We start from the raw sequence: 17,850 nt of genomic DNA on the forward strand, positions 1-17,850 counted from the left end.
GATTCCCTGAATGTGCTGACCACGTGGTGAAGGATGGGAGAGGGAGACACCTCTGCTCAGCAAGCCCCAATGGGTCTGTAATAAGATGAGGCTTTCACGGGGCCTGCCAGAGAGCTCCTGCGGTACACGGAAGAACTACATCCGCTCATTTACATATGTCAGCAGCTGAAATTAATTGTCACCCACTTTGTTCGCCATGAAGAAGAACCTTCAGTTTAGAATCAGCTCCATCACTCCAGCCGGCTTACTTGGTTGCTCGTTGTTACCAGACAGAGGGGCTGCAACACTGTGCAAGCGCAGATGTTAAATTGGTATTAATAGTCAACGGCTTCTCCTCTGTTTTTCACTGATCAGATCATTTTCACTGGTGTCAGTATTTATAATAAGCCAGCTGACTTATGCAAATGTGATTTGCTTGGAATAGTTTCACTTCATCTATATTTTTTATTTAGGTAAGGGTACATTCTTTTAGTTGTTTGTTAGGTCTTTGTGTATGTGATCAGAAGAGATTTTTCGAAAGGAAGGACGCAGAACTGTAGATGGGGGTCTTAACGAAGTCAGTATTAAATCTGAATTTCCCTTCATCATTTGGTTTTGTAGGCTTCTCTCTGTCCTTCCGGTACCATAGGGATGCTCATCTTTCATTGTGAGCAGCTCTGAGTAATTTATGATAAATAATGAAATGCTGCTTCCGACAATGCACTGCAAATGGCTGAGTGTTGTAAAAGTCTAAAGAGCTCTATTACTTCTAAATGACCAGATTACACAGAAACGTTAACCCTAAAGAAAAATGGTCCCGTAGAACGTGCTGCTTGCAAAGCACCGTTCCTCCTGCCGGCACCTTGTGGTAGGCTTTCTGCAGCTGACTGCCACAGGGATTGGCGTCTGAACGGTTCCTGCTAGAATGGCAGAGCCAGGATTATGCCTTCCGCCTAGTGGAGCTGGCTAGGAGCCATAGCGCTTCATTTAATTGAACTGGGGGAAGGGAGAAACTTTCAAATTTTTTTCACAATTTGAAATCCTTCATTAATTAAAAAAATGGTATCAATGATAAGGACTTTGATGCTTGGATGCAACAACAAATATTTTGAGCAAAAATATTGAAAAGCTATTAAAGAGCAAACACTGCTATAATTTTATCAGAACAAACTTTATAAATACTGGACTTTTTTTTTTCTTTCAAATTTCACTCATATCACCACGTTTGCATTCTCTCCCTGTAATCCACATATACAAAAATGCAGACATACCAAACATTATACAATTCCCAACTCTAACTCCTTTGTATTCTACAATGTATAAGTGCAATTGTTAAATGTTACTCACAGTGAATATGTGTGTTCTCATCCCGGTTGCCATACAATTGCTGCATATCTAAGTGGCAGTGTTTGAAGACTAATTGCCAGGTACAGAAAGTCTTTATGTGCTGCATCCCGTTGTGGAAACTGAATTAGATTGCCGGCCAGTGAGCTCTTTATGCTGACAGGAGTCTCTTAGTGAGCAAACCATAGAGAAGGTAATCTCGGCCAGCAATTCTTGTAACATCACTTTGGGGAAGTTTGCCACTGACTTTTTCCACATTTCCCCAGATATCACTACTTAGCCAGATGAGAGTCTCTGTTCCCCCAGCCAGAACTGCTTTCTTTTCTCAAAATATCCGCTTCAAGGTATGAAATGAATTGCATGAATATAAATTGCACATGCTGCATTTTGGGAAGAGTGCCCTCGTGGCTCCATCAGTTTCTTTGCACTGCTGGGCCAGGAAGTTCACTTTAATCTTCAGTTATTAGTTACATGCAATTAGCTGAACCTCTGAACCTTCCCAAAATAGAGATGTTTTTGTGTCGGGAAAATCTGGCTGTTTAAATGTTTGATACCATTTTTGCTTTTGATGAAGAAAATTGTTGCCATGGGCCCTGGGGGAGAGAGATTCACAAAAGGAAAGCCGCTCTCAGGAGCCAGTTTGATGAGCGGGACACAGTGGCCCAGCTTCCGACTCTCTCCTGCCTCTCCAAGGCGTGGTGTGGGTAGCACTGGCATCAGCAGAACAGCGCATGTGAGGTGTCTGAGCCAGGACTCTGGAGCCGGTAGATCACGTGGGCTCTTTAACCTCCACATTTCTAGTGGACCACTTCCTCTGCGATGCTGCGCCATATTGTCACTGACCAGAAGAACCTGATGAGCAGGAGGTGATGTCCTTGGAGACTGGGGAGTGTTCCCTTAGGGAAGTTTATGTCCGTTTGCTTAATCTTCTTAATCGTTATTATTATTATTATTTTTGTTTGTTAGCTTCCAAGGAAGACTGGAAATAAGCTAATTAGAAGAATGATTTCTAAAGGGAGACAAGTAATTATGGACAGTGGGAAGGCCACTGGACTTGGTGTGGGAATGTAGGACCAGTTCTGTTGCTCAGTTCTCAGGTTTAGAAATCTCAGGTTTTTTCTGTAAGTGAGGCTATTGTAGGAGGCATTCCCGGATCCTCCTTGTGGCAAAGATTGCCCTAGGCCACGTTCTAAATTTGAGATTAAAATTTCAGTGGAGTTTTTGATTTGCTGGCTCCCCTGCTCCCCCCAAAGGCTTTTTGTGTGCATATTTTTGGTAGGATATTTTGCGGTTCAGCGTTTAGTAAAACACGTGTTTTGGTGTGCTAACATAGGGGGCGTGATTATGCCCCACAGTTTCCTGAACTTCACTTGTTTACAGCTTTACAAAATAATTGCTTATTCTTGTGACAAATACAGCTTGGTAGCCAGCCAGCTGTAGGTCTATTATTGCAAAGTGTATGTATGTGTGTACATATACGGTATATATATATGCATGTGTGTCTGTGTGTCTATATATTATATACATATGAAAGTAAATTGATTCCAAAGATAGAGATAAGAGGAGACCTGGAGGAATTACTGCCACATGCAAAATATTTTGTTTGGAAGTATAAATAAATTCATCCGGTTCTAGATATAATCACAGTATCTGTCTCCCACATTAAACAGAATTCCTAGTTGCTAAATTTTACAGTGTCACAAAAACAACAGTGGACTAAGAAATGGCATTTCTAAGGCACTACTATAAACACGTTACTGTAAGGTCTGATTTCCTGCATGCTGATTGGGATGGGGATTTTGATATGGTAATCTGGTTCCCTCTGTTGGTTGGAACCCAGTTCTGAGTTGTGCCAGCATCAGGGAGACATTTAAATCAAATCCGAGGTGGCTAGTGTTAATATTTTGTATATTTTTTGGCGCACCTTCCTCTTTATTACTAACATGACATGTTCACTATAGAAAATTAGAAAATATAAGCAATAAGATGAAAATAAAAGTCTACTGCAGTTCTTTTATTACTATATCTTTTTGTCGAATATCAGCCCAAATTTTCACTCTATGAAATGTATATTTTTGTGAAATGAAATTTTGCTGTAATATTCTTTTCACTGTCTTTTTGCACTTTATGTTAAAGTATTTCTACATCAGAATACCTAAGACCTTATTTTAATGGTTCTGTGCTGAAGTATATTGATATACTAAAATGTAATGAGCTTATTACCATTTGAGAATTTAATTTGTTCCAATTTGGTCATTATTATATAAAATTCAGCCACATGATGGAATGGAAACTGTTGGCCAATATATATGCAAACAAAGCTTACTTTAAAAATAAGTCTACCACTAAAACAAAAATCACAGACATTTTGAAGAGTTATAAAGGAAGTTATTATTAAGCCAAAAGCTTGTCTGTTTCTTCTTGTATCTTTCACATGCTTTTAAAATATTTTTTCCAGTTTTATTGAGAAATAATTGACATACATCAGCATATAAGTTTAAGGTATACAGCATGACGATTTGATCTATATGCATTGTGAAATGATTATCACTGTAGCTTTGGCTAACATCCATCTTCTCATATAGATACAATAAGAAGAAAACAAGGAAACATTTTCTCCTTGTTATGAGAACTCGGGATTTACTCTCTTAACAGCTTTCCTGTGTGTTAGATAGCAGTGTTAGCCGGAGTCCTGGGGTACATTACATCCCTAAGACTTACTCATAACTTGAAGTTTGTTCCTTTTGACCAACTTATTCCTATTTCTCCTCCCAAACCTCTGCCTCTGGTAACTACAGTCTGATCTGATTTTCTATGAATTTTTTTTTCTTTTTTGGTTGTTGCTGTTGCGATCCCATATATAAGTGAGGCCATATAGTATTTATTTTTCTCTGTCTGACTTACTTCACTTAGTATAATGCCTCACGGTTCATCCATGTTGTTGCAACTGGTAGGAGTTTCTCGTGTTCTTTTGTTTGTTTGTTTGTTTTTGTGTGTGTGTGTTTATGGCTGAATAATATTCCATTGTGTATACACACCATACCCTTTTCATCCATTTATCAATGAGTGGACACTTAGGTTACTTCCATGTCTTCGCTATTGTAATTAATGCTGCTGTGAACATGGGGTGCAGATATCTTTTTTATTTCATTTCCTTTGGATATATTCCCAGAAGTGGAATTGTTGGATCATATGGTAGTTCTATTTTCAATTTTTTGAGGATCTTATCATTTTCTGTAGTGGCTGTACCAATTACAGTTCCACAAAAAAAACTTACATTTTTAAAATCCAAATTCCTATGTTCTCATTCACATTTTTGCATTATAGTGTCAGAATGTTCCTTCTTTCCATACCCGCCCCCATGATCATAGGTGCTACATACCAGGAACAACAGAACCACCCAACTAACAAAAAAACCGTTCGCCCACCAGCTGGTTTAAAATACTGTCTTTTTGTGTTCTATCTTGTATTTCTTTAATTATAAGTGACAGTAAATGATGTTAGATGGTTATGAAATGCAAGGTGGGGTCTGTGAGCATTTCCTGGCTGCGTACACTGCATGGCCACACACCTCTGGGTTATCCAGGCTTCCCTGTGGCCCAGGATGCTGTCGGAAGAGGTGAGGCCTGGAAGTACCAAAGCTGCCCGGTGTAACTTAATAGCAGCATTTCTTCACCCTTAGACCCAGAGGTAGTGCTGCAGAAAGAAGGTGGGTCATGGTCATGAGGAGGCAGCAAATAAGGCATAAGGGGCAGCTGTTCTTGACTAAGTGCTGGAGGGGTGGGAGCATCCTGGGTTATTGGGCATCAGTAGAGCCAGTGCTAAACGGAAGCCTACGCTTGCAAAGCTAGTGAAATTCTGGTAACGAACGCTGTTTGAACACACATATACACACTGATCAAAAACAGTAGTAGTCTGGAAGTCCAGAGCACTTGAATTCTAACTTCTCTCTGAGTGTGGACAGTGAGCCCCTGTCCTGTCCGGGGCTCCTCAGCGTTCTGTCCTCCCGGTGGTTTATTTCCACTGTTCTGCCCCACACTGTGGGTATTGGGCCGGAGGCGAGGCTCAGCTTCCAGGGAAGAGCAGGTAAGCAGCTCTGTCCCTGCCCTTGCCACAGCCACTGTCTCCAGGAGCCAGAGTCTGCTGTTCCCATTAAGAAGTGCCATGGAAACCCGGGGAGCTCCAGCAGCGGTGGAGAGGTGGGGAGCATCAGATCACCAAGTGACACCGGATTTTCAAATGTCACACTACAAAAATAGAACCACCGGAGACAGAGCAGGGCCGCACCAGCACCCTGCAGCTCCCGGCCTTTTGGCTCCTGCTTCCCTTTGGCTCCCTCTCTCCCTGAGGAGCAGGGAGGCAGACGCGGGGCTGCAAGTACCTGCTTGGTTTGTCCGGCTCAGATGCCCCTGCCGTGGCCGATCACCCACACTCACACCAGACACTGATGAATGCTGACGACACCCCAGATTGCTAGAGCTGCACGGTCCGAGTATTGGTCCACATGCCCTCAGCCAGCCTAACCTCAGCTGTCTAAGGGAACCCCCACCAGTTCAGTCTGGTGGACCCTGGGATTTCATTTCATGTTTATGTTAACTTTTTGTTTTGTTTTCCACTTTCTGATGTTGTTGCCATCTAATTAGGTTGAAAATCCGAAGTTAACACTGGAATGCTTGTAATAGTTGTTTTTCTTTTGATCATGGTTACTCTTTTAATGATGTGGTTTATAATTATAATCTCTTTGTGTGTGTGTACTGTAGAAAGAGCAGTGGCTGTTAAGTCTGGAAGAATTCATGTTTTGCTTCTTATTAGATATCTGAGTTTGGTGGGGTCTGTCTCCATAGGTCTTAAGGTCCGCATTTTAAAGAGCCGAGTTAATGGCTGTGTTGTAGCCCATAAGATGTCACTGCTGTGACATCTACAGATATCAAACCATCTAGCAAACCAAGGTGCTGGACAGTTTGCTGACTTAGGACTTGGGAACCAAGGGATGTGTGGATGTGTGAGAATTAGAGCTGATTGAAATCGTGAGAGGCTGAATATCATTTATGTTGTGAGCTAATGTGTTCTTTTTGGGAGCTAAATTTAATCTTAAATATTTAGTTTTGTACTTAGGAACCGATGGTTTGAAAACAAATTCAGCTGGAGAGCACCGTGGGGAGGAGGAGAAAGATGCTGTGAAAATGTAAATCCCACAACAGTGGTACCCAGTAAATATCAGTTCCCAGGCATCTGGGCTTGAATTTCTCAGCCTGAGGAAGGCAGCCTGAACCAGCACACACTTGCGGTGCGGCGGCCCGGGTGTGTGGGATGCTCAGTGTGAGAGTGAGCACAGTGTCAATCTCCGATGTCTCCATTCCTGACACACGAAACAAGGCAGCAGAGGAAGCGTGCTCTGAGAAGTGAAGAGCCCTTTCTTTCATTTTCTCGCTGTCCCATCTCCTGCCATTTCTCTTCAGGTTGATTGCTCTTAAGAACTGGTTCTCAATGCTGAGGAAAGAGTGCTTTTCCAAAGTATTTTTTTCTTCTCCCAAAGTGTATCTTGATAGATTCTGCAAACTATTAAGTGAGGTTTTATATGCTGAGATAAAAGAGGGTGATTTCTATTTCTGGAGAAAGCTAAAATTCATCCCATTGACATTTTCTTATTTCTCATTTTCCTCTTTCCATATAAATATATTTTTTTTAAATTCAAATATAGTAGTTGATTTAATTTCCACAGAGTGAGAATTTCAGGCTTTGTTTTCTTCTGTTTATTTTGAAACATTGTGTGATAACAATTGTTTATTATGGCTTAAGGGGAACAAATCTGTTCCGATGAGTTATGGACATGAACAAGCATACTTAGCTCCTCTTCCACACAGCCCCTACCAAGATTCTTTATTTTTCAACTACTTTCTAAGCCCCTGCTATTTGCCAGGTGTTGTTTTACCACCCGGCTGCGGGGCTGCAGTAGGAAGAAGACTGGCCCAAGCACTGTCCCCCTTGAGTGTTCTGGCGGGGGGGATCCCTCAACCACTGAGAAATGCGGAACAGGATTATGGGATGGAAAGTTGATGTTTATGTAGGTGTTCAGGGAGGCCTTAGATGAAGTCCATATAGTTGAACTGAGTCCGCAAATGATGAGATGAAGCAAGGTATGGCAATGTCTGGGACTGAAGGATATAAGAAAGAGAACAAATGAAGTCCAGGTGCTTTGAGGGACAGAAAAAGGGCCAGCACCCCCGGCATAATGAGTCTGCCCAGAGTGGCAAGTGAAATGGGAGAGATAGACAAGGTAAGACACTTAAGGAGCATACACTGGATTTTTATTGAACGGAAAACCATGAGGGATTTAGGTAAGGGGAGGTTCTTTATTTGTGAAAGGTCCCTCTGGGTGCTGTGTGGAGCTGCCCTCCAGGGGCCACAATTGGAAATGGAGATAAGTGAGGAGGCCAAGAGATCCTGGTACCTTAGACTAGAACAGAGACAGGGGTAGTGGGAGTGATGCATTGGCAGATTGGATGTGCTCTGGATGGCGAGAAAAAGACTTACTATGAAGAAAAGACAGGAATGGCCCGGCCAGTGTGGCTCAGTGCTTGAGCATTGACCCATGGACCTGGAGGTCACTGTTCGATTCCCAGTCAGGGCACATGCAGTAGGGGACATGAAGGAGGCAGCCCATCAATGATTCTCTCTCATCATTGATATTTCTGTCTCTCTCCCTCTCTCTCTCTCTGAAATCAATAAAAACATTTAAAAAAAAAGACATGAATGAAGGAATAAAACTCCCTGTGCTGAGTAAGAGGAGGGATGGTGGATGGTGAATTGAGATAGGGAGGACTGACGGATGAGCAGAGTTTGGGGTGGGGATGGAGATGAAAGAATTGTTTTAGGCATCTAGTGTTCCCCAGTTTTGTTAGATGTACAAATGGCTATTTTGAGAAGGTAACTGTATAGAGAGTGGAATGGAAGGGAGTAGATCTCCATTGAAAGAGCAAAGGCTATTCACAGGGCAGTGGTAGGGGAGCAGGTAGGGACACCTGCCTCAGCCCGAAAAACCGGGCCAGGGAATACCCACACCCTGGACACTGAGGGCACTTCTTCTAGATGCACTCGTGAGGGTGTTATCATAGTTCTCAAACATGGATGCATTTTGAAGGTCAGGGGCAGCTGTCAAATACTAGTACACATGTCTGTGCTCAGGCACCAACCCTCGTCCAGTTAGAATTTCTTTTGTGGGGGGGCAGTGGCAACATCAGTAGTTTTTATGGTTTCCCAGGTGATTCTAATGTGTTGCCAAGGTAATGGGCAGTTAGATGAAAAGAAAGGCAGGGATGCACTGCTAATCCCATTAGGGTAGTGGCTCTGTGACTAGGAAGTGGAGGCACCTCAGTGGGACCTCACAGTTTTCATCCACTGGAGAAGATGAGTGATGGTGAGGGAAGAAGGCCAAGTGCTGCAGGTTAGGGATGGGAACTCACATGATGTCTACCTGCACCAATGGCTGGAGACCAAAGGCAGCCAAGACTGTTCCTTCAGATCCGAGTGGTTGGCCATGTGGGGGAAGAACAGGATATGGTCTACAAAGAGCCAACAGTCAGAGGAAAGGACCAGAGCAGACTTCCCACATAACGCCTCCCTGACAAGCCAAGCACTAGAAATTCCTCAGGCCAAGGCAAGGCTCCCAAGGCAACTCTCAGACTCAGATTCTCTCTCCATCTCCAGGGTTGGCTGAATCTACCCCCTGAGTAAAATGATTTACGGGAAATCTGAACTTTTCCTGTCGCCTAACAATTTGGCAATAAATTTGATTGTAATACACATTATTATTGTTGTTGTTGTTATTTTAATCCTCATCCGAGGACATTTTTTTCCCATTGATTTCAGAGAGAATGGAAGGGAGGGAGGGAGATGTGAGAAACATCAATTGGTTGCCTTCTGCATGCACCCTGACCAGGCGGGATTGAACCTGCAACCCAGGTATGTGCCCTTGACTGGGAATCGAACCCTCAACCTTCTAGTGCACAGGACGATGCTCTAACCACTTAGCAACACCAGCCAGGCCCTGACATTATTAGATGGAGAGTGAAATGGGTGGAAATATTATTGGATATGAAAATATTTCAATGTGTTTCCTTACTCTGTCCAGCAATTCCACTTCCAGGCCTCCAACTGGAAGAAAGGAAGGAAGAGAGGGAGGGAGGGGGAGAAGAAGGAAGTTGTGTTCAAAGATTTTTGTGTGAGGGAGTTCAAAACGGAAATGCTTGTAAAGGTTTGCTAACACAAATTTTCAGCAATCTAGGCATTACAATCACTTCTTTCAAATCACAGCGTGGGGAAACATTTACCATGTAATATGCAGTATAAAAACCAGGCTTAAAACAGTAGCTACCTCTGGTTATCCATGAACACTTTAGAAAATAAACATTGTTAGCAACACACAAAATTGCCAAAAACAGTTCTTTCTGAGTGATGGGATTACGGTTGACTTCGATTTTGTTGAATTTCTCACTTAAATTTCATTGTATCCTATTATAAATGTCCTTAATTTTTCATGCTGTTCCACTATCCCAGGGTTTTAATAAGAACAAAAGTTAAACTAAGATTTTAAAAGAGGTTGATAAATAAGCCCTTAATTTAACATGAGTTTAATTGCCCGACTAACTGTAGAATAATAATATCTGCCTCTGGGAGAAGATGCAAGACTTAAATGGGGTCACCAGGGGGGAAGCATGCAGCAGAACCCCTGGTCCCGGCTAGAATCGCCTCAATACTAATGCGCTGTGTTTTCCATTTCTAACAGTGAACTTCATTCCATGGTGCCGGGAGAGTACTGTTTTCTACGTAACATTAGTTTGGTGAAATAGTAGACTAGTTTCACTGTTTGTGCTCATTGATATGCTGGTCCTGGGTGAAGACCTCCATCCCAGAGGGAGGAACTGTGATTGGATGGGCCGTCCCTGGTGACTCCAAGGCTCCTTACCCCAGAATGGTTTAGGAGTGGGCACTGTGCTGGCCAAGCAAGGTAAGGGGGACTGCGCCCGAAGCAGGAACGGATTTCTTACCCAAGTGGAAGGGCGGAAAGCCACCAGGGAGCTTGTGTGTTGTGATCTGTACTTGCTAACTTTCAGTGGGATTGTGACGCCCAGAGCTGCCGCATCCACCTTGAGACCAGGAAACCGCAGGCCTGGGGACGAGGGGCCTGGTTCTTGCTGACTCCGAGCTGCTCGCCTTTGGGCATGCTTTGAGTAAACAGTGTAACAGCCAGGATGTAGGCCTCTGCTGGTCAGATGTTTATCCTAGGAGCGAGCAGCATTGCAGGTGCCACACCTGTGGAATGTGACAGCTGGTTCCCTAAAATGAACAGAAAAATATGTGTGTGTGTGTGTGTGTGTGTGTGTGTGTGTGTGTATAGAAATCTGCATATGTACTTTTCTAAACATGTATGATGCCCACATTTTCTCTCTTAACAAATGTTTTTCTATCTTTACATGAGTCACTAAATGGGCAAAATAATGTCATTTAACGTTGATGCAGATTTACTGCTCTAAGTTACTGTAGACATCGAGCCAAATGGATGTGGGAGAGTCCGAGAATCTTAAACAAATACACTGGGAATTACAGCCATGTAGAGCACCTGTCAAGTGGAATGTCCTCGGCGAAGACAGCACACCAGTCGGGCTTCTCATCATGCTGAGTTTGCCTGGACACCGATGACCCACACTGACAGTTTCATTTAGCTGGGTTTCTGTAAACGTGTTAGGTATTTATGCTCTGGTAACATAGCAGTCTAGAGTAAAAATTAGGCTGCTCTGAACTTTGTGTGTGTGCATTGTATGTGTAATCTAAAGCAAGTTTTGCTGCTCCGGGTAGGAAATGTTACGAATGATAGCTACACTCCTCACCCATCTGAGTAAGTGCTGTGGAAACACGAAAACACTCAGGGCGTGTGTTGTTATACTGCAGCTGAAATATGAGTTTATTTTCATTTAGGTAGTAAGAGACAGAATAGCAACTGAAAAGTGTTAGAAGAGGCTTTGTGGGAATATTTTGTTTTCAGAACTATACAAGGTTCTAATTTACTTTTAGCAAGTGTTAGGGATATCATGAACCCAAGTTGTAGGATGATGGAATATAAAGTTTCCACGAAAAATGAAATTGTTTGTTGTTATTTAAAGACAGTTTTGTTCTCCCTCCCTCCCTGCTTTTCTCCCTTCTTCTCTTTCTCTTCTTGGCCAGTCGGGGACCACCCCCTCCCCATCAAGAAATCCCAAGGGAAAGAAAGACGTGGGTGCTGAGGTGTAATGCTGGGATGACACAGACTGTCTTGGGATCCTGAGGCCGTCACACATGGTAGTGACTTTGCTGACGTGGCGGGGTTGGGACTGAGACCTTGTGTCCGGCCACATCTCCACTCCCTGGGCAGCGGTGGGAGCAGGCCTGCATCCAGGGATGCCCTGTGCCCCCAGTGCTGAGGAGAGAGCCTGTGATGCCAGCGACTGGCCCATGAACATATTCAGCTGGTGCAGGCTCTTAAAGGGCGCACTGGGTTTGTATTAATGCAATGTATAGTCTCTCTATCTGAAATCTTCACCACTGGATAGTAAAATTTCAGTTTTGTAGTTACTAAAATTAAGTGGAGTCTTTGACAAACAAATAGAGAAGAGAGATTGCAGAAAGTAGGGGTCAGGTTAGTCTGTTCTGAGAATTACCCAACTTTTACAGAGCAAGCACAAATGATGCACAAAGGAGGGTCCCCTGTGCGCACCCGCCGGGCCATTTGTTTCTTTCACGCACTGGCTCGACCTGGCAACGGCCCCAGGAGGTATGCAGAGTGTGCCCACCTTCCGGGCAGGATAAGCTGCTTCCAGAGGAGGAGCTGGCTCTGACATCCTCTGATAGTGGTGACCGGGGAGGGGAGGGCTTCCGTGAGATTTGCCAGGGGCTCTCTGTGTGTTAGTACGTTCTCACCGATCCTCTGTGAGTGCTCTCACAAGGGCACCTGGTATTTCCTTTTCTTTAGAGAAGCACATCACAGGGATGATTTTCAAGCCAAACTCTCAAAATCAGGATTTCTTTTCCAAATAACGGAAAGGGACAAAGAGACATTCCTGTAGTGATGGGCCGGAGTTGGGAGAAGAGGAAAAGAAGATACAGGTGCACTTCATACTGAGGCAGAGTTGGGCTGCAGAGCCTTGAGCTCGGCTGAGGCAGGGCAGGTGGTTGACAGGTGGTGTACAGGCGGCCTAGGATGCGCAGTGCATTTGCGAGTGAAGTGGTTACAGCCAGCACCTCTTTAACTTTAAAATCTTGGGCTCCTGAGTGAAATTTACCTTCTAGTTTCCTAAAGGAAACTACTGAAAATACTATTCATGGCGGCATTATACTGCATTGAGCCTTTCCTAAGTACCTGTCAGGGACTGTAGACAGCATCTCATTTAATTCCAACATGGTCTGATAGGGCAGATGCTATTATTATTTTCATTTCACTGAAAAGGAGCTTGAAGTGCAGAGTAGTTAAGAACTGGCCTGTGATCTCCCTGCTGGTGATATGAGGGGTCGGAATTTGGAATTAGGGTTGGGATTTATTTATTTTCATTTTTTTGGTTAATCCGCACCTGAAGATTTTTTTTTTTTTTTTTTTTTAGAGCGAGTGGAAGGGAGGAAGTGGTGGGGGGGAAAGAAACATTGATGTGCACATTGATTGGTTGTCTCCCAAAAGTGCCCCCACCAGAGCCACAGATTGAACCTGTGACCCAGGTAAGTGCTCTTGATGGGTAATTGAACCCAAGACCCTTCGGTATGTGGGCTGATGCTCTAACCACTGAGCACACCTGCCAGGGTGTAAGGTTGTGATTTAAAGATGTCTGTTGCTTCCTATGAACTGTTCAATTACATTCTAAAATATCTCAAAAGATATTTGTGCCACATGTGATGTGATACATAAGGAAATGGGATTTTTTTCCCTTTGTGCTTTTACAGACTCAGAGCCCCTATCCTCCTGGCAGGCGTGGTTCCAGCTCAGTCACCACCTGCCCCCCAGGTGCATGGCATGTAATTGTATCTCACCATCATTTCTCGGTGTGCTGGGAACAGTGAGAGGACCAGCTGTGTTTCTCATAACAGATTAGGCACAAGTCATGTATGAGGTTTTTCTTTAACTCCTGAAAGGCCAGGCAGTGGGGTAATGTGATAAGAGAAAACAAAATTGAATAAGCTGGTGAGAAGGGAGATAAATGTTGCCAGGACGCATCGACTCTGGCCCAGTTGCTGCCGTTGGTGTTTCTGTTGGGCTAATAGTGCTTAATGGTGGTTGAGTGATACCAGTGTGCCGAGAGCCAGCACATCAGATGGCCAGCATCGCACGGTTTCAAACACCCCAGTGACCCCATCTGGAGAGTCTCACCCCCAGGGCTTGCAGCCTCACTGGCTGTTGTTGGAAGGCCTGGCCCAGGCCACAGGATGGACCACTGTTGTTTCCGGGTGATGGTGCGGAGTGAAAGAACACAAGTGTGTTCACCTATTCCATGTTTTCCACGTTAATTCCCAAGGTGGACTCGGAATTAGCCAGTGATTCCCGCAGAGCCCTGGCCCTCACGCCAAGCACGCACATTGCTGTCAGTGCTTCTTTGGAAATGCGGCTAGACAAGGGCACCTATGACCCAGGTGGCAAACATGGATTGCTCTGCCTTCGCGACTCCAGTTTATCTCAGTCATAGCCCAGATCGCATCCTCACTGCCTCAGACTTGGGAGGAGAGCATGGGCTTCATTCTGGTTTGAATCTCTCCACAGAAATGGCTCTCAGCCTCTGCTTGGACTCCTCTGGGGCAAGGCGCGGGGTCCCCTTAGACTCTCCCTTCTGTTATCTGATGGGCTCATCCTTACAAGTGCTGCCTCATTCAGGCACATTCCACCTCCTACGCATGCTCCTCCTGGGGCGATGGAGCCCAAAGAATGAGTCTGTCTTTGCTTCACACGCGTGAAGACCGAGGTCTTCTTTTCACTGCCTGTCTCACCTCGAAGGTAAATGAATGGCCTCACAGTGTCTTGTCGTAGGTCAGGGCTTCGCACCGCAGTGTCCTGGCCGCTAGGGGTGAGGACTCACTCACAGACTCTGAAGCCACCTCCTTCATAAATGACTGATCTTTGCCAAGTCACCTCCTTTCAGCCTAAGTTTCCACAATTTTATGAGAAGGGTATCATAGTACCTACCTTAGATGTTTCTGGAAAGAATGAAAGGAGGTGAATAATTAGTGCTTAAAAATTGTTAGCGAGCCCCGCCCTCTCCCATCTCTCTTTCCGGTGGTGGAGTCTGGACGAGACACATGGCACCTCGCAAGGGGGAGGAAAAGAAGGAAGAACAGGTCATCAGCCTGGGATGTCAGGTGGCTGAAGGAGAAAATGTATTTGGGGTCTGCCACATCTTTGCATCCTTCAGTGACACTTTTGTCCATGTCACTGATCTTTATGGCCAGGAAACCATCTGCTGTGTGACTGGTGGGATGAAGGTAAAGGCTGACTGAGATGAGTCCTCTCCATACGATGGCTGCCCAGGATGTGGCTCAGAGGTGCCAGGAGCTGGGCATCACTGCTCTTCACATCAAACTCCAGGCCACAGTTAGAAATAGGACCAAGACTCCTGGACCAGGGGCCCAGTCAGCTCTAAGAGTCCTTGCTCGCTTGGGAATGAAGATCTGTTGGATTGAGGATGTCACTCCCATCCCCTCCGGCAGCACCCGCAGGAAAGGGGTTTGCCGTGGTCGCCCTCTGTGAACGGGACTCCTCAAATTATTGTTTTCTCTTAATAAATTGCCTTAGTGTCCACTAAAAAAAAAAAAAAAAAGATAGCCATCCAGACCAGGACTGTTCTAACCTTTATGCAGCATATTAACTGATCCTCCCAGCTTTATATCGTTCATGAATTTGGCATCATGTGCCATTCTCTAACTTTAGCAAAAAAAAAAAAAAAAAAAAAAAGAAAGAAAGAAATAGAAAAGACACTCATTTGGCCCGAATCATTCTTCATGAATCCACATTGGCCCTAAGCGATCACTGTTTTTGTTTTTTATGTGCTCACAAATCACTATTTTTTTCCTGGATCATGGGTCCCATCCTCTTCCCCTTGTTGCAAACCACACTGTACTCAATTATCTTCAGAGTTCTTTTTTAAAAAAAATATATTTTATTGATTTTTTTACAGAGAGGAAGCGAGAGGGATAGAGAATTAGAAACATTGATGAGAGAGAAACATCGATCAGCTGCCTCCTGCACACCCCCTACTGGGGATATGCCTACAACCAAGGTACTCTGTTTCCCCGAAAATAAGACAGTGTCTTATATTAATTTTTGCCCCCAAAGACACGCTAGGTCTTATTTTCAGGGGATGTCTTATTTTTCCATGAAGAAGAATACGGTACACATTTATTGTTAAATGAAAATAAATGAAATTTATTACCTGTATACGGTACGGTAGTATGGTAGTTGTCAACACAAACCAGAAAAACTGTGAATCCTACAGTATCAAGAAATTACTCATTTATTCAATGACAATCATGTCATCATCTTCTGGAACATCGTCATAACAATCCAATTCCTGAATTTCCTGGTGAATTTCTTGTGACTCCATTTCTTTCAGAATCAGTGGACCAAATCTCTCATGTTTAGCAATAGCACTGTCTTTAAATGCTTCTTGTCAAGGTAGCCTGCTCGCAGTGCATTTGCAATGCAGCTGTCAGTGATTTTCTCCCATGAATTCTTCACCCAAGTCACAACTTCTTGCAGTTTAGGTTTCACAAAGTTTCCAAGCTGATTTCTCTCCATTCTATTTTCAATGTAGTCATTAATTTCCATGCGCAAATTGTCTTTGAATGGCTTGTTTATTGCAATATCAAGAGTCTGGAGATAGGCCGTCATTCCTGCGGGAATCATTATCTGATCTATTTTTCTTTTGTGAAGAAATGTCTTCATGTCTTTAGCGCGGTGAGTGCTGGCTGCATCCCAGACTAGCAGACCTCTTTGGCTCCCTCGCATAACAAGCGGCAGCATTAAATCGACCCACTTCCTTATATAACTGCTTGTGTGGCCCAGGCTTTTTCAGTTTCAAGAATAAAAATGCCCAAAACATGTTCAATCTTTTCCTTCTTGCCCTTAGAAATGATTAAAGGTGGGATTTTAGTACCATCCAGACGAATTGCCAAAATACAGGAAACACGTGCACTTTCGTAAGCAGTGGAGGGAATGTACGCTAAGGAGGCACCCCGCTGTTCAATTGTTGTTTGAGATGATTGGCCCATAAACACTGCAGTTTCATCCATAGCAATCATGTTGGAAAGATTGTATTTAGAGAAGTCAGCATCATCAATAAAGGACTTGAATGCAAGTGCTCGCTTAATAACTTGAGTATCTTCCAACCTAAACAATGTTGTAGATCTTCTTAAAGACAGTTCACTTCGCTGAAGGAAATTATCCAGCCAGTGTTGTGATGCTTTGAAGTCTTCGGGGGCTATGTCAAACTGTGGTGCCATTGCAAGGGCAAATTCTTGAATCTGAGCCCTATTTACATCCAAAGCCTTTGCTCTCCTGTCAACAACCCATTCACAGATCAAGTCTTCCAGCTCAGAAAATAATGGTTGGTGACCTGATCCACACTTGCGCTTTTTAGCATTTCCCTTGTCCACTTGTTCAATGAGGTTACCATACTCTGCTTGCCATTTTCAGACCAATCGGATACTCAACATCTTCTCTTTGCAGAAAGCAGTAAGATTTTGGCCCCAAGAGTCTTCCACGATTCCTTTCTTGTACTCCATGGAGTAGCTTTTTCTTTTTGCGCTCATTTCTAGGGGAAAAAAAAAAGGAATTGGGGTATCAAGGTTGGGGGAGGGGGATCACTCAAAATGACACAGGGGGGATCAGAGGGGGGAATCAAAATGGCACAGGAGAATCAGAGGGGGTATTACCATTTTAGTAACCCCTTTTGATCCTCCTGTGTCATTTTGATTGCCCCCTCTGATCCTCCTGTGTCATTTTAAGTGATCCCCCTCCCCCTACCCCTGTGCCACTGAACACCTTCACCAGACATCCCCCCTACCCCTTTATCAGACATTTACCCCCTGGGGCCTGCCTGGGCACTGTCACTGGGTTTGCTGGGGCCTGGATCTGGGCTGGAGCAGGGTCTGCCACTGTCTGAGAAACTTCAGTCATCATGAAGGCGGCTGCGAGCATCAGGTAGTGTCACCAGAGACAGACCAGCACTCACCACCTTCGCCGCGTCCCGTCCGCTCTAATCCTCCTGTTCTTCTACACGTATCTGCGAAAGTCTCCTCCTCTCTCCCGCCCAGCGCTCACCGCTCACTCCGACCTCCGCTCCGCCTCCACACAGCAGTGACATCAGGACTCCGTGTAACATCACTGGTTGCTAGACGCCAGTCGGGGCGGCCCTAGCGACCACTTTACGGTAAATTAATTTTCATTCTGGGACAGAGCCTGGGGGCCTTATTTTTGGGGGATGCCTTATATTTCACTCAGAAGGAAACCTGTAAGTAGGT

General features: G+C 44.3%; 2 protein-coding genes across 5 annotated transcripts in view; both read left to right on the forward strand.

The window, feature by feature from the left end:
* NRG3 (neuregulin 3) overlaps positions 1-17,850 on the forward strand; it is a 1,127,062-nt gene that overhangs the window by 14,062 nt on the left and 1,095,150 nt on the right. The gene's annotated exons all lie outside the window — the stretch shown is intronic.
* On the forward strand, positions 14,632-15,080 carry LOC308233267 (small ribosomal subunit protein uS11-like; the record flags this gene model as incomplete). The annotated part of the gene is given in 3 exon segments (XM_080640167.1): positions 14,632-14,826; positions 14,830-14,844; positions 14,849-15,080. Coding segments are annotated over 3 exon segments (441 nt in total). The 3' UTR covers position 15,080.

Source organism: Plecotus auritus (assembly GCF_963455305.1).
Source record: "Plecotus auritus genome assembly, chromosome: 9".
NCBI classification, from domain to species: domain Eukaryota; kingdom Metazoa; phylum Chordata; class Mammalia; order Chiroptera; family Vespertilionidae; genus Plecotus; species Plecotus auritus.